This window comes from Natator depressus, chromosome 13 (assembly GCF_965152275.1).
Source record: "Natator depressus isolate rNatDep1 chromosome 13, rNatDep2.hap1, whole genome shotgun sequence".
Taxonomy (NCBI): Eukaryota; Metazoa; Chordata; order Testudines; family Cheloniidae; genus Natator; species Natator depressus.
Genome location: NC_134246.1, coordinates 22,680,117 through 22,702,028, shown reverse-complemented (window position 1 = coordinate 22,702,028; position 21,912 = coordinate 22,680,117). Strand labels below are relative to the sequence as shown.

Below are 21,912 nucleotides of genomic sequence, written 5' to 3'. Positions count from 1 at the left end.
CCTCCCTCCGTGAAAGCAAGGGCAGACAATCATTTCGCGCCTTTTTTCCTGAGTTACCTGTGCAGACACCATACCACCGCAAGCATGGAGCCCGCTCAGGTAACCGTCACCGTATGTCTCCTGGATGCTGGCAGACGCGGTACTGCATTGCTACACAGTAGCAGCAACCCATTGCCTTCTGGCAGCAGACGGTGCAATATGACTGGTAGCCGTCATCGTCATGTCCGAGGTGCTCCTGGCCGCGTCGGCTGGGAGCGCCTGGGCAGACATGGGCGCAGGGACTAAATTTGGAGTGACTTTACCAGGTCATTCTCTTAAGTCCTGCAGTCAGTCCTATTGAACCGTCTTATGGTGAGCAGGCAGGCAATACGGATTGCTAGCAGTCGTACTGTACCATCTTCTGCCGGGCAGGCAAGAGATGACGATGGCTAGCAGTCGTATTGTACCATCTTCTGCCGGGCAGGCAAGAGATGACAATGGCTAGCAGTCGTACTGTACCATCTTCTGCCGAGCAGCCATGAGATGTGGATGGCATGCAGTCCTTCTGCACCGTCTGCTGCCAGCCAAAGATGTAAAAGATAGATGGAGTGGATCAAAACAAGAAATAGACCAGATTTGTTTTGTACTCATTTGCCTCCTCCCCTGTCTAGGGGACTCATTCCTCTAGGTCACACTGCAGTCACTCACAGAGAAGGTGCAGCGAGGTAAATCTAGCCATGTATCAATCAGAGGCCAGGCTAACCTCCTTGTTCCAATAAGAACAATAACTTAAGTGCACCATTTCTTATTGGAACCCTCCGTGAAGTCCTACCTGAAATAGTCCTTGATGTAAAGCCACCCCCTTTGTTGATTTTAGCTCCCTGAAGCCAACCCTGTAAGTCGTGTCGTCAGTCGCCCCTCCCTCCGTCAGAGCAACGGCAGACAATCATTCCGCGCCTTTTTTCTGTGCGGACTCCATACCAAGGCAAGCATGGAGGCCGCTCAGCTCACTTTGGCAATTAGGAGCACATTAAACACCACACGCATTATCCAGCAGTATATGCAGCACCAGAACCTGGCAAAGCGATATCGGGCGAGGAGGCGATGTCAGCGCGGTCACGTGAGTGATCAGGACATGGACACAGATTTCTCTGAAAGCATGGGCCCTGCCAATGTAGGCATCATGGTGCTAATGGGGCAGGTTCATGCAGTGGAACGCCGATTCTGGGCTCGGGAAACAAGCACAAACTGGTGGGACTGCATAGTGTTGCAGGTCTGGGACGATTCCCAGTGGCTGCGAAACTTTCGCATGCATAAGGGCACTTTCATGGAACTTTGTGACTTGCTTTCCCCTGCCCTGAAGCACATGAATACCAAGATGAGAGCAGCCCTCACAGTTGAGAAGCGAGTGGCGATAGCCCTGTGGAAGCTTGCAACGCCAGACAGCTACCGGTCAGTTGGGAATCAATTTGGAGTGGGCAAATCTACTGTTGGGGCTGCTGTGATGCAAGTAGCCCACGCAATCAAAGATCTGCTGATATCAAGGGTAGTGACCCTGGGAAATGTGCAGGTCATAGTGGATGGCTTTGCTGCAATGGGATTCCCTAACTGTGGTGGGGCCGTAGACGGAACCCATATCCCTATCTTGGCACTGGAGCACCAAGCCGGCGAGTACATAAACCGCAAGGGGTACTTTTCAATAGTGCTGCAAGCTCTGGTGGATCACAAGGGACGTTTCACCAACATCAACGTGGGATGGCCGGGAAAGGTACATGACGCTCGCATCTTCAGGAACTCTGGTCTGTTTCAAAAGCTGCAAGAAGGGACTTTATTCCCAGACCAGAAAATAACTGTTGGGGATGTTGAAATGCCTATATGTATCTTTGGGGACCCAGCCTACCCCTTAATGCCATGGCTCATGAAGACGTACACAGGCAGCCTGGACAATAGTCAGGAGCTGTTCAACTACAGGCTGAGCAAGTGCAGAATGGTGGTAGAATGTGCATTTGGACGTTTAAAGGCACGCTGGCGCAGTTTACTGGCTCGCTTAGACCTCAGCGAAACCAATATTCCCACTGTTATTACTGCTTGCTGTGTGCTCCACAATATCTGTGAGAGTAAGGGGGAGACGTTTATGGCGGGGTGGGAGGTTGAGGCAAATCACCTGGCTGCTGGTTACGCGCAGCCAGACACCAGGGCAGTTAGAAGAGCACAGGAGGGCGCGGTACGCATCAGAGAAGCTTTGAAAACCAGTTTCATGACTGGCCAGGCTACGGTGTGAAACTTCTGTTTGTTTCTCCTTGATGAAACCCCCTGCCCCTTGGTTCACTCTACTTCCCTGTAAGCTAACCACCCTCTCCTCCTCCCTTCGATCACCGCTTGCAGAGGCAATAAAGTCATTGTTGCTTCACATTCATGCATTCTTTATTCATTCATCACACAAATAGGGGGATGACTACCAAGGTAGCCCAGGAGGGGTGGTGGAGGAGGGAAGGAAAATGCCACACAGCACTTTAAAAGTTTACAACTTTAAAATTTATTGAATGACAGCCTTCTTTTTTTGGGGCAATCCTCTGTGGCGGAGTGGCTGGTTGGCCGGTGGCCCCCCCACCGCGTTCTTGGGCTTCTGGGTGTGGAGGCTATGGAACTTGGGGAGGAGGGCGGTTGGTTACACAGGGGCTGTAGTGGCAGTCTGTGCTCCAGCTGCCTTTGCTGCAGCTCAACCATACACTGGAGCATACTGGTTTGGTACTCCAGCAGCCTCAGCATTGAATCCTGCCTCCTCTCATCACGCTGCCGCCACATTCGAGCTTCAGCCCTGTCTTCAGCCCGCCACTTACTCTCTTCAGCCCGCCACCTCTCCTCCCGGTCATTTTGTGCTTTCCTGCACTCTGACATTATTTGCCTCCACGCATTCGTCTGTGCTCTGTCAGTGTGGGAGGAGAAGATCCTCCTCATGGGAAGGAGAAGATCCTCCTCATGGGAAGGAGAAGATCCTGTGATCTTTGAAACACATGCAGCTGGTGGAGAAAAAAAAAGGGACAGCGGTATTTAAAAAGACACATTTTATAAAACACTGGCTACACTCTTTCAGGGTAAACCTTGCTGTTAACATTACATACATAGCACATGTGCTTTTGTTACAAGGTCGCATTTTGCCTCCCCCCACCGCGTGGCTACCCCCTCAACCCTCCCCCCTCCCTGTGGCTAACAGCGGGGAACATTTCTGTTCAGCCGCAGGCAAACAGCCCAGCAGGAATGGGCTCCTCTGAGTGTCCCCTGAAGAAAAGCACCCTATTTCAACCAGGTGACCATGGATTATATCTCACTCTCCTGAGGATAACACAGAGAGATAAAGAACGGATGTTGTTTGAACGCCAGCAAACATACACTGCAATGCTTTGTTGTACAATGATTCCCGAGTACGTGTTACTGGCCTGGAGTGGTAAAGTGTCCTACCATGAAGGACGCAATAAGTCTGCCCTCCCCAGAAACCTTTTGCAAAGGCTTTGGGAGTATATCCAGGAGAGCCGCGAATGCCAGGGCAAAGTAATCCTTTCACATGCTTGCTTTTAAACCATGTATAGTATTTTAAAAGGTACACTCACCGGAGGTCCCTTCTCCGCCTGCTGGGTCCAGGAGGCAGCCTTGGGTGGGTTCGGGGGGGTACTGGCTCCAGGTCCAGGGTGAGAAACAGTTCCTGGCTGTCGGGAAAACCGGTTTCTCCGCTTGCTTGCTGTGAGCTATCTACAACCTCATCATCATCATCTTCTTCTTCTTCGTCCCCAAAACCTGCTTCCGTATTGCCTCCATCTCCATTGAAGAAGTCAAACAACACGGCTGGGGTAGTGGTGGCTGAACCCCCTAAAATGGCATGCAGCTCATCATAGAAGCGGCATGTTTGGGGCTCTGACCTAGAGCGGCTGTTCGCCTCTCTGGTTTTCTGGTAGGCTTGCCTCAGCTCCTTCAGTTTCACGCGGCACTGCTTCGGGTCCCTGTTATGGCCTCTGTCCTTCATGCCCTGGGAGATTTTGACAAAGGTTTTGGCATTTCGAAAACTGGAACGGAGTTCTGATAGCACGGATTCCTCTCCCCATACAGCGATCAGATCTCGTACCTCCCGTTCGGTCCATGCTGGAGCTCTTTTGCGATTCTGGGATTCCATCATGGTCACCTCTGCTGATGAGCTCTGCATGGTCACCTGCAGCTTGCCACGCTGGCCAAACAGGAAATGAGATTCAAAAGTTTGCGGTTCTTTTCCTGTCTACCTGGCCAGTGCATCTGAGTTGAGAGTGCTGTCCAGAGCGGTCAAAATGGAGCACTCTGGGATAGCTCCCGGAGGCCAATACCATCGAATTGTGTCCACAGTACCCCAAATTCGACCCTGCAAGGCCGATTTAAGCGCTAATCCACTTGTCAGGGGTGGAGTAAGGAAATTGATTTTAAGAGCCCTTTAAGTCGAAATAAAGGGCTTCATCGTGTGGACGGGTGCAGGTTTACATCGATTTAATGCTGCTAAATGCGACCTAAAGTCCTAGTGTAGACCAGGGCAAAGAGAGCACAAACAAAACCTCCCCCTCTCCCCCCTCCCCCAGATTTAAAAGTATCTTCTTTCCTTATTGGTCCTTTTGGTCAGGTGCCAACCAGGTTATTTGAGCTTCTTAACCCCTTACAGGTAAAGGAGGGATTTTATAATACCCTTAGTTGTATGTTTATGACATACTCAAACTAAAATAATCTAATAGAATCTTTTATGTGCCCTTTCTGCTGCAAGGTGGTTCAGGAAGCCTCTGCCTCCAAGCTTTGGCAGCTGGCTGTGTGTGTTTGTTACTCTGTCCTTCCCTCAGCTTTCTGTCTGTTTTGAGGGGCAGTCTCTTTCCCATGTTTTCCGTTTGAGTTCTCCATCACAGAAGATAGCTCCATAGCTTTCTCAAGCAAAAGCAGAGTGAAACTGATCTGTTTGTTGTTGGTTTCACTGTTATCTACAAGTAAAATCAGGTTTCAGAGTAACAGCCCTGTTAGTCTGTATTCGCAAAAAGAAAAGGAGTACTTGTGGCACCTTAGAGACTAACCAATTTATTTGAGCGTAAGCTTTCGTGAGCTACAGCTCACTTCATCGGATGCATACTGTGGAAAGTCACAGTATGCATCCGATGAAGTGAGCTGTAGCTCACGAAAGCTTACGCTCAAATAAATTGGTTAGTCTCTAAGGTGCCACAAGTACTCCTTTTCTTTTTACAAGTAAAGTGACCATATTTCCTGTGTTTTTTCATCTGGTGTTCTAATAATTTATTTTGGAAAAACTGAAATGTCCTGTTTTGTGTTTTTTTTATTTAATTAATCCTAATGTTTTCTTAAAGTAACTACACAATGTTAGTTCAGGACATATTGCTATACAGAGTAGAATTTGAGTCCAGTGGAATCAGTGCAAACAACATTATTTTCACCGCCCCCGACTCCCAAACAAGGATATGAAAAGGAAATCTGTTGTAAACCATCTCCATTGTACTGTCTCTGTTGCATTGAAAGACCTCTCTTCTCTTAGGTTGCAGGCCGAGTGGCTGAAGAAAGGGGCGCAGTGCTGGGTCACGAAGTTGGATATTGTATTCGATTTGATGACTGCACGGACCCACAGGCTACAAGAATTAAGGTGAAACTTAAGCAGAGTGCCGGTATCCTGAAATGGTTAGCCGAAGCTCTCAAAGCACATTTGTGAGCATTAATTAAGATTTGTAACACCCAATGAGTGGGATAGATAGTACTGTACCCATTTTGCGTATGGTGAAACTGAGGCACAGAATGGTGAATCGCACAGAGTGATACAGTGGGTCAGTAGAAGAATGAGAAACAGGCTCCCAGGTCCCTGTCCCAATCATTAGTCACACTGCCTTCAATATTTTTAAAGTTTTAATAAAGGAAGTGGTGTAGCACTTTATTATAATCCTAATTTCCGGGATGGTGGTTTAGCTTGTTGAAAGGAGATTTTTTTTTTTTTTTAGGGCTATAACTTGAATTTTCATTCTTAATTTTGTATTTTTTTGCTCATTGTTAAGGACTTTGTCAGCTTATTTAATGTTCTTGATTCTACGCTATTTGTGCATTTGCATCTGTTTAAAATGTTTAAACGGTTATTTAAATCTTAATAAAATGAATAGAACATTAGGTTCTATTCTGCTAATACCAGCTGCCCCCACTCTAAACCCAAAGGAACTTTTCAAGGTGATTACGATCAGATGTTGCTCCAGTGCTAGTGTAACCTGAGATACAGTAAAGTGGAAAGGAAGGGCTGCAATGAATTGAAGCTAGGCTATCCTAGCCACCTTAAAGATAAAATTAGATTGAGAGAATGAACAAACTAGCTGAAGGTGACTTCATGTGAGCTGTAGCTTTCTGGTATCCCTCCCTCACAGCTTTGTCCTGTTATCACATTGGGAAATATTGAAATTATTTGTGCTATGTGGAGAAGAGAGTTTGCTTTATTTTCTATGGAATAATAACAGTGAATAGGATTTATCTAATACTTTATCTTTATTAGAAGTATTGTCAAAAGCTTGAATAATTCAAAGTAATTTTAAAAAGCAATATAAAACAATGGGAAGTTGTGTATTTACAAAACAGTTCTTAAATATTTTTTAGTACTTGGGTGCTTATGGGATTGATAACGGAAGAAATATGGAGCCTTTCGCCTCAGTCATCAGTTCATGTCTAGCTCAGGGCCATGTCCAACTCATGAGTAAACTGAAAAGGTTTTGTTTCTAAGTCCTGAGTAGCTAGAAATCATTGTTATCTGCTTGCTGCTCAGAGGTTTTTGTGAAAAGATGGTGGTTTCATTAGCAAATAAGAGGAAAATGTCCATATCACAAAACATCATCCGTTTTCTGTTCTGAGCTACCTGACGCTTGTTAAGCAGTTTCCTTAGAGGTGCCGATGACTGTATGGGCACAGAGAATGAAGAACCTTTTCACTCTACAGGTGGCCTTCTTTAAAGCAGGTTGAGGCATGATGGCAGGCCAGAATGAGGAACTGCTGTCTCTAGTGCTGTCAGTCCATGTTTTTGCACAAGAACTAACTTATTAAAAAATTAAATACAAATTTGTGTAAGAAATTCAATCTGCTTATACGTGGATTGATTTAGAATCCCGTACTTGTAACTCTTATTATTTTTCAGTACTAGCATTTAGAAGCACGTCTCTAGCTGACGCTGTAGAGTAAAAGGCACATAGAAAATGAGTCAAAGGCAATATAAATAGAATTTTGTAATCCAGAATACTTGTTAGTTTCGTACAAACAGGTAATATAAATATCCTATCCAGCTGAGATTGTTCCTAGAGGTAGGTTATAGATGACTCATTTTTCTTGGTGTTTGATTTTAGTTTCTGACTGATGGTATGCTGGTGAGGGAGATGATGGCTGACCCACTATTAACGAGATACAGGTAAAGACATGTTACATGGAGCAGATCCTCACTAATGCGTGCTGATGACTGGCAGACCCATAGCAAATGTCTGAATTTTCGCAGACTAAAAGGTAGTTAATAAACATCCCAAAGACTGAAGCCGACCTTGGCATTTCAATGTCAGCCTTATTAGGGAATTATAGAAAATAATTTATATGCAAACAGTGCCCCACCAATGGAAGGTTTCTAAGGTAACCAAGTAAAAAACATAGCGTTTCCTAGCCTAGTGTAGGATTTGCTTTTGTTCATTTAAAGTTGAACATTTCGCTCCTCTGACTACTGTCACAAGCAGCCATTGGACGGATGCACCCTCGCTCGTATCTGAATCTCTGCCTCACAGAACCACTATGCATCGCAGCTCCACTTAGCGCCTGCTTCAAGAGGTCAAGAACCAGCAGCACAGCTGTGGGAGAAAGTTTGTGTACTGTGACATATGCAACACTAAGTTCAGGGGAGTGCATGAAACAAAGACTTGGCATAAGTACAATTTTGAGCATTTTGTTTCAGTCCAGAGACGTTTAAGCAGAGTCAAGATATAAGCCCCCTGGAAAATGAGGTTTATAGTAGAAAGGGAAAACATTTACCTTACAATGAGGGTGTGCTTGAAAAAGTTTCTGTGGATAGGTAGGAAGGCAGTGGTAGAATTCAGTATAGGTTTGGGTTTTTTTCAGTTTCTTTCAGCTCAAATAATTTTTTTCCCCTTACTGCCATCCCTGCAGACACAATCTGAAAGTCAGGCTGGGTTCGTTGCAGCCCGTGCATCAGTAACAATAATTTGCAACCAAAATTTAAATTAATCTTTGTTATCCACAAACCAGAATAGAATACATCTCATGCTTTTATAGCTGTGCTGGCTCTGCAGGGTCAACAAGAGTAAAAACTTGTTTTGGCTGGTTAACTAAAGAGCTGCAGTTTTTAATATAGTGACTTTTCAGAGCAGAACTGCACTTTCACTGCATAAACTGAGCTAATGAGAAGATGGTGCAAACAAAAAACAAAATCAAAAGAGGAAAAGCAGCAGCCCACGTCCCTTTTGAAAAAATAAATATTGATAATGTTGAGAAGCATCTTTGGATGCAATGGCTTTGTTAGTAGGGATAAATGAATCTCATGGAGTTTACAGTTCCGTTAACTTCTCGCTCTTGTTTGGATTTGCTAAATTAGTTTGCAGACCATTTAGTCTGCTAATTTAAACCCACGTTTCCCCTCAGGATTATCACTAAAAAATAAACAAAATGCCTAGCTCCGGGAAAGTCTGTATTGTGTATTAAGGATAGAAGAAATTCCCTCTTGTACCTCTTCAAAAAACTAGGTGGCATTGACGATGCTTAATACACAGCATGTGTACTATTTTCCCCCTCCTGTTTCTTTTCCCTCCCCACTTCATTCCATGTTTCAATCTTTATTCTCCCTCCCCACACACATTCACAGGATTGTTTTTTCTCTCTGCTCCTCTTCTCTCCACAGTCTCACTTAAGCAGAATGTGAACAGTAACATCTGAGTAAACTTTCAAACCCATGATATTCAAGAAGGTTTAAAATTAGGCAAAAGAAGCTTGCCTATCCCTACTTGTAATGCCCGGTGTTATGGTTAGCAAATGAAAGCGTTTATCACTGGTAATTTGCTGCATTCCCTCTGTTTTTGAGAGGACTTTAGTTCCAAATATACATTGACTTTAATGAGTGATGTGCCTAAAATTCCAGGCACTTCTCTGAAAGTGTAGGGATTTTGAGACAGGATGTCTTGGTTCCAAAGTCAATCAGATCTGATTATTGAAACCTTGTCTTTCTGCTTTGATTAACAGTGTCCTCATGCTGGATGAAGCCCATGAAAGAACCCTGTATACAGACATTGCCATCGGTTTATTAAAAAAGGTTATTCCTCACTAGCTTCCCTTCTTAGTTTTTTGTTTTGATTTTTACCATTCATCCTTTAATCCTGATGCATGGCGTGGTGGCCCTATTGGGAAAAGTTTCATGAGCAAAGGTTTATAATGCATCTATTGGGCTAAACCCTTTCTTTATACACAGCCTTCTGCCTTCCCTCACTGGCGCTCAGGTTCCTGTTGTCTCCACAGCACAACTCCTCTTTTCTTTTCTCCCACATGGGCGTAAAGTAAGTCTATTTCTATGGCAGCTGATAGTGCTTCCCTATGAGCGATCTGGTATGAAGTGATTGGTATCCTTGGAGATACTTTCACCTGATTTCTCTGGCATGAGGAATAGGATTACCGAGATCATTCTGGAACAGGCACTAGTTAGCCTATCCTAGTGGTTGAAAAGAGAGTCTTGCACAGTCCTTGCTGGCTGAGCTTTAACTCATTCAATTGTCTCGTGGCTTGTTAAGTATTTTTAACTAAGAGTTAATGATGGTCAGGATGTTGTAGAACATCTCATGTCTGTTAATCATTCCTGGGTGAGTGGCTTTTATCCATTAACTTCTTACTGTCTGTCTTAGATTCAGAAGAAACGAGGGGAACTTCGAGTGATCGTAGCATCAGCCACGCTGGATGCAGAGGTACAGTTTACGAGTTTGGTTTAAAATTTAAGTGATCTCAAGTGGAAGTTTCACTTCTAGCAATAAAGACATCTTGTCCTGCATGGTCTGCTTACTTGGAGAATTGTCTGAATGGTGGTGATGGGCAAAAAGAACCTACAAGTAGTGAAATTGCTGTGTTTCTGTTTCTTTGCAGTTTTGTTCATTACATAAGCTCATTTTTTGGAGGGTTATTTTAATATGAATCAGTTTCTGTCATGTATTTGTGGCTATTTCTTTCCTAAATGGCTGTTTTTATTTAAAGAAGATGTTCCTTCTGCTTAATCTATTTTGCTTCCTGTCTAATAAAACCAAATGACTTAAGACCTATATTGGTGATGACAAATTGACACAATAATTGATTATTAAAAATGTAAGATTATTAAATGGTCTACTGCAGTAGAACCTTGCTAATTCTCACTATTGACCTAACAGTCCATTGAGAATTATAGAATTTAGTTAATTAGCAAATAAACACAAAGCGAGACTAATGCATCAAAAAAAAAATATTGTTCATTTAGCATTTAAAATTAAGTTAGTGCCAATAATGTGCCATGCTTGGTAATATTCTACATGTATATTGTACATTAATGGAGTATCATTACAATACTCCATTAAATCTTTGAGGAGTTGTATACTATCAAAAAAAGTGTTGAATTTCAAATATTTCGTAGTTGAGATAGAGACATATTAGCCATATATTTATGTGACTAAATGTTATGTATATGTTTGTTATATCTAAGTATATATGTTATATTTATATACAGTATATTCGTTACTACATGGATATATTTTGAAACGTTGAGATGTAATTAACTGCAATAATTACAGAATCCCTTATGTTCTTAATGTTTTGTTGATAATACATATATAAGAAATTTAATGTATTAAATTAATCCATTAATAATTAACATGTTTTAATAAATCAATTCCTTTCTGAAACTCTTTAACTCTGTTTTTTAAAAAGAGAGCTCCATGGTCTGCATGTGCTTGATTACTGTGACTGAATGTGTAAATTGTTAGTTCAGCTGTAGGTGTACAAAAGTGTTCACTTAATAACTACACAAAAGAGTTATAGGCAGGGATTTCCAAAGGGTCTCAAGAGATTTAAATACCCAACTCCCACTGAGAGTAAATAGGATTTGGGCACCAAAACCCCAGCCTTAATTTTTTAAAAAACAAGGATTTCAACTTTATTAAAATAACAAATTGTCAGATTTGGAAAGATGCAAGTGACATTAACTTGACATTCTTCAGTATCTCTGGGGTCTGCCTCAGTTCTTTCAAAAACTGACTTCAAACAGAATTTTTTGTATTTGCATTATCAAGAAATTTAGAGATTTCTTCAATCAAAATGAGACCAACGACCCCAGTAAGGATACCAGCATGATCCTTACCGTGGAAGGGAGAACATTTCCGGTGGACATTTTTTACATACAGAGGTCTGTTCCTGTTTAATCCTTGTAAGTCGTGACTAGAGGAATGTGTACCTATGACTTCAGATTACCTAGTTAATGTCTGGGGAGTTCTCTGGGGGGAACTGAGTTATTAAGGGGACTTCAGTCACGCTTTCAAAATATTCCTACATGGTTTTGATGCTAACACATTAAGATTGTAGAACTGAAATTGTTTGGCAGTTGAATGCATCTTTCTCCTATTTTGTGAGCATCAGGAGCAGACTTCAGTGGAGAAGAGCTTCAGGAACCCTCCCCTGTTCCCTAATCTGCTGGAGCGGATTTCAGACAAGTGCTGCAGGGACTCAGTAGCAACTTCATGCTTTTCCTCCCCTTGAGGGTGCAAGCCCAGTGGTATTTCATTATTTACCTCCCCTCCCACCACAGAGGGGATATGGGCAAACCTGGCAGAAGCTTCATGCTCCCTCTCCTCCACAGAATGGGATGGACAGGTCTGATGGCAGCAGTCTGCTCTTTTACCCCACACGTATACAGTGCTCAGTTTACATTCTTGCTGAGCAAAGAAATGTGGGTGTGATCGGTACATTGTCACATATTAGTGACACCCCGATGCTGTTTGCTCCAGATGCTATTGGGGGATGCTTAAAATCAAACAGTAATAATAATGAACTGCAAGGAGAAGAACATTTAAGAAGTAAAGGAATAGCCACTCAAATCTAGGTAACAGTGTTTTCATGCACCATGATGGGGATGAACCACTGCACCTTCTAAGTATCATCACCACTTGTGCTGCATTTGGGTTTTATCTAAAGATCTCCCATTCAACTAATGGCCATCCCCCACCCTGGACACAATGTGGCCTGGCTACCATGATGAGACATACAGTCTAGGTTACAGATAAATTGGTGGGTCTGGATTTTTGGTTTTCCCTCGGTTTGCTTTGAAAGAAATGTGTGTAGCCTCTTTCAAAGAAGTCTTTTCTTAATAATGTCTAAATTTTACAGGTGAGTTACACACCTCTGGGGCAGAAAAGGCAGCCCCTTGATGTCAGTAGGGTCACTCAGGCAGCAGTCCATTAGGATCAGATGTTCAAATGAGCCTTCTAATTTATGCATCTCCATCTTTGAGTACCTGCTAACTCACATTTGTACAAACACACCTTGACATGTTATCACATTTAGTATGGGAAAATGTCACTCTTCCTGCATGTAAATGGGAGCATATCCAAATTTTACAAAGGTCCTATAAAATAAAGCCTGTAGAATATTAGGAAATGGAAATGCTTATGGCCAGATTTTCAAAAAATTTGCATACAAGGCTTGGGCAATTAGGAGCCTTTGTGAGTACATTTGCAGTAAACAGTTTCACCCATGTTTGAAAATTTAGCCCATAGTATTTGCACTATAATTTCACCTGAGTGAGTCACTTGTCATTTGTTAGGAAACAAAATATTTAAAATATTGATTTTTATGTATACTTTTACTATAAAAAGCATCATTCATTTTTATAAAAGCTTATGATAGTATGAACGGAACAAATGGGATGCTTCTGATTTGGTGGATATGGGATTCAGGAAGGCCCAAGGGTTGACTGGTTAATTTCATGGAGTTACATAATGAATTAAATGAACGCGTGACTGATTTGTAATGTCTATGCAAAGTTAACAGTTTGCTCTTTTCTTACTAAAGAGAGAAGATTGTATTGATGCATGTATTTAAGTCTTGGTTGTTTTTTTCTCCCTCACAGCCCTGTTCCAGATTATGTCAAATCAACAGTGGAAACTGTGATGAAAATTCACCAGTCAGAGAGTGACGGAGATATATTGGCATTTCTAACTGGCCAGGTACAGACAAAAGGGATGCTGTTCTTTTTTGCTTAAAGTCTCTACTTTGATGTATGCTGGAGTTTTCAAAGCACTCATCCTTGGTGTAACTCTGCTTCCATTAAAGGCACTGGGATTTCTGAAATGAATGGAGCAGAGTTAGGCCAACGCTGAGCCCTTCTGAAAATCCTACCTGAAGAGTAAATTAGATTTCTCAAAGTCAAACACTTGGTGCTATGGTGAGTTATGTCCTTTGATGTTACTGTGCACTTTCATTCTCACTATCCAGATAAACAATGCAAAACTTTTATGTACTAGTCTAACTCACCAAGTTTTTAAAATGGCAGTAAATCCTCATTAATCAGTAGAAATTCGAACTGTGATGACTATTAAGGTTTTAAGTTTGTAAGATTGTGTCAGTTAAGTTAAATATCTTTAAAATGACTTGACCAGTAATATTTCAACCTAGCTGGTACTTCAGATAAAGAAATATTTTCCAACTTGCTTTTTAATTCCTGCTGTTGTATAGATTTTAATCCCCTTCTGACAAGCTTTTTATTACTCTGTGTGGGTGCTATGGAGCAACATGACTGCAAAGCCAACAACTGCACGGTAACTGTTGCTACCTTGTTAGTGTAGGTTCCTGCTTCAGATACGAGCTCTTTGGGGCAGGGACTTTCTGTCACTAGGGGCATATCTACACACAAATTTATTCAGGAATAGCAGAATAGGTGTGCACAAATGAAATTATTCAGGAATAGCTATTGCACTTTAAATTAATATCCTACCTTAATCTACATTAATTTTCAAGTGTGGTCAAGTCCTATTCATGTGTTTGTATAGCGCTTAGCACCAAGGAGGCCCTGATCTCAGGTGGGTCTTCTAGGCGGTACTGTGATGTACAATAATAAAAAAAGTGGTTTAGCCAGTGGTAGGCAACCTGTGGCCTGTGGGTCGCATGCAGCCCGTCAAGGTAATCTGATTGCGGGCCGCAAGACATTTTGCTGACGTTGACCGTCTGCAGGCACGTCTCTGTGGCACGCCGCTTCCCGCAGCTCCGATTGGCTGGGAATGGTGAACTGCGGCCACTAGGAGCTGCAGGGAGCCGTGCCTGTGGACGGTTGACGTCAGCAAAATGTCTCGCAGCCCACAATCAGATTTCTCTGATGGGCTGCATGCGGCCCGCAGGTTGCCCACCACTGGGTTTAGCTATCCTGTGTTAGGAGTGGGAAAGGTTGCAGGTGAAGGAAGCCTGTTGCTGTCTTGCATGCCAAATTTCTTGTTTAATGCAATTTCTTTTCCTGACCATGTAAATAAAGGGCACAAGCAAAACATTATGGGTAACATATTTACATCTCATTTTATTTCTTTTTAGCTTGTTTACGTGCTTTTCTTTTAGGGGTTGAATTGGGCTGGCTCATGGAAGCCTGGCAAATTGGTGCTATTTGTGGTGACTGACATCTTGTGCTCCAGATTTCAAGCTTTTTTTAAAATAAAAATTCTCTAGCCCCTATTGTTGCTAAATTAAGTTTTGAAAAATGGAGCTAATTGATGCAGTGGTGTTTTGTCTCAGTTTGCTGGCAGCCTGAAACAACAGTTTTGAAAGGAGTCAAATGCCATTAATATCAGTTGGGTGCAAAGTCTGAAGCTCAGGCAGTTCGGATGTCAGTATTGTTACTATTTCACTCCTGATCAAAGCACAAAAGAGAGAGGAGGGATGATTGCAATACGAAGTTCTTCACAATCTAGTAACAAGATACTCGCGACAAACTTTCTCTGTGTACCTTTTTCTTATGCAACTGGGAGTGAGTTGTGCAATCTTAAGGCTAAATCTCTGTTGGTGTCTTCTGGTTTGATATGGTTCTAGGAGGAGGTGGAGACCATAGTTTCTATGCTAATAGAACAGGCTCGAGTCCTTTCTCGCTCTGGGATGAAGAAACACCTTCGTGTTCTTCCCATGTATGCAGGGCTGCCTTCCTCAGAGCAGATGAAAGTCTTCGAGAGGGTTTCACAGAGTGTCAGAAAGGTAAGGCTGCCATATGTAGTACTGCTATAGTGCCTCTCATCCAGAAGGATTCCATAGCTCTTTGTAGATTGTGTAGGTACTGCCCACCCATCATTAGAATGAAGCAATCTCTGATTTTGCTCTAGGCAGTCTTTATGCACCAGCTATCATTGTCTGTCAGTTTTCAGAAGGCAAGTGAAGACTATCAGTATAGAGGGAATCATTTCATGTTCAGCTACTGCAAACTCTTCTGGCTTCCCTCTATTTCTTCCAGGTTCTCAATCTTCCCAAAATGTGATGGCTATAATAATCTTTCCCATCCATTCACCTGATCAGTTTCTCCATTCTTAAGTCTCTGCACTGGCTCCCCTGCTGTTTCGGCAGTCACGTGAAGCTTCTCATCCTCTTTTTTTAAAGTATTCTGTGCTTGCCTACTTTTCCAGTTGGATTTCTTCCTTCAATTTATACAGCTGAGGCACTGTGTCAGTAATAAAAGGAGGCTTGGTGGCACACTGGGATAATGCTCTAGAATTGGATCTGAATAAATTAATTAAAACTTTTTTGCACTTGTTTGGCTCCTGTTAGCCTGTAATGGACACTTTTCCACATCACAGAGCTACCTTGCAGTTGGGAACAATTGGCTTTTCTGTTTCGGTGAGGCCTATGTCTGGAACTGAGATATATTGGCAGAACTGCCTGGGGTGAGCTAGCCTAGCTTTTGCCTTTGCTTGGCTTTAACTAGTGCTATATCATTGACTCGCTGTTGGAGGGAGATGAGCAATTGGAAAGTTGTCCCTGTGGCTCATGGATCTGATACTGGTCAGTAACTAGGAGGATTTAATTTTTGCTGTTTCAGATGAACTAAAAATTAAACTTCTCTGTACTTTGCTACAGCATTTTCTTGCTGCTCTTTACATCGAAGGTGATGAGTGTAACTTTAAAGGGAAACTGTCAGCTTAAATCAACCATCCCCATTTTTGTTGTTGTCACAAGTGACACCTGAGATTATAACAGACAGAAATTAGAGAGAAACATTTTTTCTCAGTTTTCAGTTTGTTTTGTTATTTGTTAGCACTTTGTATATAGTCAGTTTCATGATTTTCCTTGTATTGGCAGTTTCCCCATTTTTTTGTTGGGAGAGAACAGCAGTTTAAATAGGAAAATGCTTCTAAAATCATAAACATTGACAGATTCCAAGTTGTCAGTGTCTCTTTAGTGTAATGTGAACTGCTTCGTCTATGTATTACCTCTTTTTGCTCTCAGGTGCATTCCATGTAGCTTCTTTAACTGAGTTATTTCCAAATTGTTCCTATCAAAGTCCTATTGCACTGACTGAGGGTTTTAACACTAATAGGAGTGGAAGGTCACAAAATAAATAACTTTGTTCTCTGATACGTTTAGGTGATAGTGGCCACCAACATTGCTGAGACATCCATCACAATTAATGGGATTGCATTTGTGATCGACTGTGGCTTTGTGAAGCTTCGGGCCTATAATCCAAAAACAGCAATCGAATGCCTTGTGGTTGTCCCGGTATCTAAGGCATCAGCTAATCAGAGAGCAGGCCGTGCGGGCCGGAACCGCTCTGGAAAATGTTATAGACTTTACACAGGTAGGTGATATGTTGCACAGGAGATCTTGCTTTTGTGGGACTTGCAGCGAGCCTTACCAATTTCTATTCACAAACTTAGATCACAAAGTAAAGAATTGGAATCTGTGTTTCAGCAGGAACTATGGACTTCCATTCACTACTCACGTGGATTTGTTAACCCAGGTCTTTTAAACAATGCAGTCTTCACTGGCTCTGACCAAGGGCCACAGACCCCTGTCTGGAAGTGATTCAGCATTTCTCAACAGGAAGTATAAGTCAGTAACACATTCAATCAGTAATCAAGCAAAGCAGTAGCATATGGCAAATACATAGGTGAACTGATTGTCATTATTAAACGTTATCTTGGTGTTTATTTCACATTTTTCTACTCTTGTGGTATGTGCTCGTGCTTCATCCTGGACACTGGTACAAATATTTTAGTTACAACAGCTGACAAAATTAGGTCTCTTCACATCCCACCAATTCACTTCCAATTCACGCTTCCCACCAGACCTTCACCAGCAAAAACCTTGCAGCATGACCTGAAGGTCAACAGATTTGTTGAACAGAGGCAGGAAGCAAATTCTGTAGTTAACTTCTCACCGAGAATGCACTATCTCCATCTCACTCTCAATTAGACCAGGGTGATGTTAGTATAAAGTTCCTTAACTAACCTTGATGGTCTTCGCATCATGTGGACAGAATGGTAATCATCCACCAGAGACCTCCTACTAGTAGGTGTTAATCAAATTCATCAAGTTACACTGTATTAAGTTGAACAGTCACAAAGGAACAAATATGTAATAATTAAAACTTTACAGTCAGATTTTCCAACAGCTTCAGAAAATCTTCCACACAATATATGCAGGCACGCCCCTTTGTATGCAAAGAAACCCACCCATGCATGCATGTCATACAGATTTATAGACATAGTACCCCATTTGTGCTGCACTTTCAGAGTCTCTGAAATTGAGGCCCTCTAATAAAATGCAAAAGTAGGCTGATAGGGAGACATGCCGTGAGACCAGCAGTGATTGCAAACCTAAGATGCTGCTCGAAGTCTGGACCACAAAGTCCACTAAGCAATGCATTCTTGTTGATATCTCTGGGCTGCTGTATGCTGAGAATTTACTCCAACTCATTCCACCTATTTATCTATTATGTTTTGTTCTGTATTATGTTTGAAAAGGCTCTTTCAGATACTGTATCTACCAAAGATGCATGTCTGGAAATCGTCCAAATAATTAAAGGTAAAATTCCCTGCTCGTGTGATTCTTCTTGCAACATTAGCTGTCATAAACAAATGCTTAGCTTGTTGAGTGAGGCTCAGTGCGGCTGGTGTAGTGAGATTAGTTGTTGTTATAAATGATTCAGTCAGTCAACTGGTAAGCTTCAAAAATCTGCAGTCTAAATACCTTAGCTCTTGGCTATTTCCTTTTGTGAGGGAAGGCTTTTCAGTAAAACAGAATAGCTGCTTGCATGTTTCAGATTCCCTCTTGTTTTCCCTGAAGCTTTAAGATTTAAATAGGCCTAGTGTGTCTTTAAAAGTTCATTAAAATTTCTAGGCGATCAGCTACAAATGTAAACCTTGGTCTATTCTGTGTATTTATAATGAGCCCACTCCTTGCAATCAGAGTACTACCATGGTTACTATTGCCTTAGTTCTAACGAGAGTGTTCCAGCACTGTGTGGGAGTAAGAGTAGGGGGCACATGCTCTGTGTGCGGTTAAGATTAATTATCATAGTAAGGTTTATGTAATACCATATTAAAAGGCATCTTTCCAGTAGGTTGTCTGTACACTTCACTGTGTTAGGTCTCTGGTTATGCTGGTCTGTGATTTAAAACACTCTACTGTTATAATGTATGTCTTGTTAACTGTAGAATGTTTTTCACTAATGTAGCCCTCATTCCTTTGAAAATCAGATACCTGTTCCCAGATTCCAGGGGACAGCCATATTGAGAGCTCTTACTCATCTGTGATCCCAGATCTGACTAATGACTTCTTCCATATGTGAAACAGCATGTAATGCACTAACTGGGGAGACAATCAAAACAATATTGTGGATCCAAGATCAATAAACCATAGTTCTTAGTGTGTTTTATCAATACTGTGACTTAGTAAGCTCAATGGGGAGAGCAACTTTTCAAAATGACTTGTTCTCCTTTTGTGTTTTTTCTAGCCACATGCAAAGGCTTTGTCTTTTTTCTTATGTTGAACAAATACTTTCTGCCTCTTATATATTTGTCCCACATTGTTTGACTTTTGAAGGTTGAGTGTACAGTGGGGTTGGTTGTACTCATATCCATGCTAAATTACGTTATTGTAGCTATGGAACTCTGAGTTGATACAAATGTCCACATGGCTGCATACCTGGCTGGAGTAAGCACTATTCTACTGTCAAAGCCACTTGTGGGAGTCTTGAGTAGGAATTCTGAAGCAAAGATCTTTATTTGCATGTCAATATACAGTGTAGTGTTCCAACATTTTTCATGGAAGCGCCAATATCTGGACTCTGCACTCATAAATATACTACAAATCTTTCTAGTTATTACCAGAGTTCTTTTGGATGTTACATAAATAGCTCAAACATCATGGCCATTGTAGTGATTTTTTAAGGGAGTAGTGCTGGCACAAATGTGTAAAGCTCTTATTGCATATGAATCACTTTGTGAGCTGGGAGAGCTCGTTTAATTCTGATAGTTTTAGCTAAGTCTTCACTGCAAAAAAGGTTTGTTTTTTACATCAAAATAGTGAACTTGATGTAAAATCCTAATGGAGACAAGGCACAAGTCATTTTTACCTTGCTGTAGCTAGTTGAGGTCAATACCAGGTGTGGGCTATAGGTTTGATGAAGTCACAGCATTAGAATGGCAAGTTAACTGACTAATGTAAAATACAGCTTTTGTTGACCTTGTACAAAATATTTTTCCTGATTTGGGCCTTACAAGGAAAATAATTTAAAAAGGGGGCTGTAAAATAGCAAGTGGGGGTTAAAATACAAAAACCCAATAGTAATGCTGTATATGCTTTTAAAAAACTGATTGCCCTTGTATTAATAACAGGACCCTGAGTTATTCTTCCCAGTGTGAACAAATATTTTCCTCTTTGTAAAAAGCCTTTGCAAGCTTTTTTCCATTTAATAAAAATGTTTGCTTTCAGAATGTGTGCACACTTGTTTGTTGTTGTCTGACTGCTTAGAAACACTGATCTGTTAAGAAAAAAAGTTTAAATATTTGTTTTGAAAATGTGTATAAAGTCATTACAAAGTTAATTAAGAAGTATGTCAAATGTGGAGCCTATCAACCCTGACAGTCCCTATTTAAATAGTTTTATTTTTATATTTAATAATCATTTTACCTACTCGGGATTCAAATCGCATAAATGGTGTGGTCAGAGGTATATGTTTGTTTGACTTCCAGTCACTTTTGGTGCAGTTAGCACCTCAGTAGTATCTACACTCCCATTAACAATGCTAAACTGGAGAGGATATTGGCTCAATCTTATCAGTGTTTGAATCTGAAACATCATCACAAGGAGCTTTGACTTCTTCCCCCACAGAGGAAGACTTTGAGAAGTTGCCGCAATCTACTGTTCCTGAGATGCAGCGCAGTAACCTGGCCCCCGTTATCTTGCAGCTGAAAGCTTTGGGGATAGACAATGTGCTCAGGTTCCCCTTCCTGTCTGTAAGTCCTGGATTCCTGTTTGAAATTCTGTATTACAAGGGTTGTCAAACTTCTTCATAGTGTGGACCACATAACAGAAATCAAGTAACATTTCTGTGGCAGCTACAGTAGTGGCTTATGTGCTTGGTTGTCTCTTCCTTGTTTTTTGTTGATTCTACAGATATCCAGGCTCTTCTTTGCAATAAAGATCCTGGATGCCTGTAGATGCACCTGGAAACCAAGACAAAGATCCCATATTATGTGACCTACCTGCTCTCTGGGGACCATCAGCAAGTGCTGTACAGACCATCTGAGGCCCAGGGGTCATTGTTTGCTAACCAATACTCTGTTACTTTGGAAGAAGCAATTGATGACCTAATGCTGTGTTATGGAGGAGTATCAGGTTTCCATGATTCTGCCAGCACTACTGAAATGCCACTATTTTTAGACTGTTGTACAGTTTGTATCTGAGAACAAAGAATGAGCAAGAATGACTTTGAACAACTTAGAAGGTGAAAACCCTCAATTTTTAAAAAGTAGAATTGTGGAGGCCTTTCCGTGAAGTGGAGAAAAAGATAAATCAACAGTATCAGTTTACCCGCCCCCCCCCAAGACGTTCTTGTTAAACCCTGGATTTGTGCTGGAAATGGCCCACCTTGATGATCATACACACTGTAAGGAGAGTGATCACTTTAGATAAGCTATTACCAACAGGAGAGTAGGGGTGTGTGTTGCGGGGGGGGGGGGGGGGGAGAAAACCTGGATTTGTGCTGGAAATGGCCCAACTTGATTATCATACACATTGTAAGGAGAGTGATCACTTTAGATAAGCTATTACCAGCAGGAGAGTGGGGTGGGGGGAGAGAGAACCTTTTGTAGTGGTAAACACCCATTTTTTTCATGCTTTGTGTGTATAAAAAGATCTTCTATACTTTCCACAGTATGCATCCGATGAAGTGAGCTGTAGCTCACGAAAGCTTATGCTCAAATAAATTGGTTAGTCTCTAAGGTGCCACAAGTACTCCTTTTCTCCTTGTAATGTTTCCAGTTACATCTGCATTGATAAACCCAATACAATAGTATTTAAATAGAGAGAATTCAGGAAGCAATCGGTCTGACACTGTAACAGTATCATTATGTTTGACAATCCAAGTTTGTGTTTTTAGCTTGGACTTATTCCATGTGGTCACAGGATCTTGAGAGCATCATAGTGGGGATGCAGGAACCTGGAGCAGGTTTTGAGTTGTGGGTCTATTGAGCCAAGCTGATCAGTTGAGGACATCAGGTGATGCTGTGAGACATCTTCCACCATTCTGGAGGAGCAGCCTGGGGGGAAATACTGCATCTAGGAAAGAAGGAATATAGAGGGCTAGAACTGATTGCTTTGAGGCAGGAATACTCCTTGAAGAAGGGCAGACTTAAAAATTCTCACTAAGAAACTTCA

General features: G+C 41.7%; 1 protein-coding gene across 2 annotated transcripts in view; it reads left to right on the top strand.

Annotated features, from left to right (window-relative positions):
• Window positions 1-21,912, top strand: part of DHX35 (DEAH-box helicase 35) — a 52,940-nt gene that overhangs the window by 11,995 nt on the left and 19,033 nt on the right. For both annotated transcript variants that reach the window (XM_074969699.1, XM_074969698.1), the window contains exons 5-13: window positions 5,525-5,629; window positions 7,353-7,414; window positions 9,241-9,310; window positions 9,894-9,953; window positions 11,301-11,413; window positions 13,133-13,229; window positions 15,076-15,234; window positions 16,615-16,825; window positions 20,365-20,489. In XM_074969699.1, coding sequence (XP_074825800.1) covers window positions 5,525-5,629; window positions 7,353-7,414; window positions 9,241-9,310; window positions 9,894-9,953; window positions 11,301-11,413; window positions 13,133-13,229; window positions 15,076-15,234; window positions 16,615-16,825; window positions 20,365-20,489 — 1,002 coding nt within the window. The remainder of the gene's footprint in view (window positions 1-5,524; window positions 5,630-7,352; window positions 7,415-9,240; window positions 9,311-9,893; window positions 9,954-11,300; window positions 11,414-13,132; window positions 13,230-15,075; window positions 15,235-16,614; window positions 16,826-20,364; window positions 20,490-21,912) is intronic.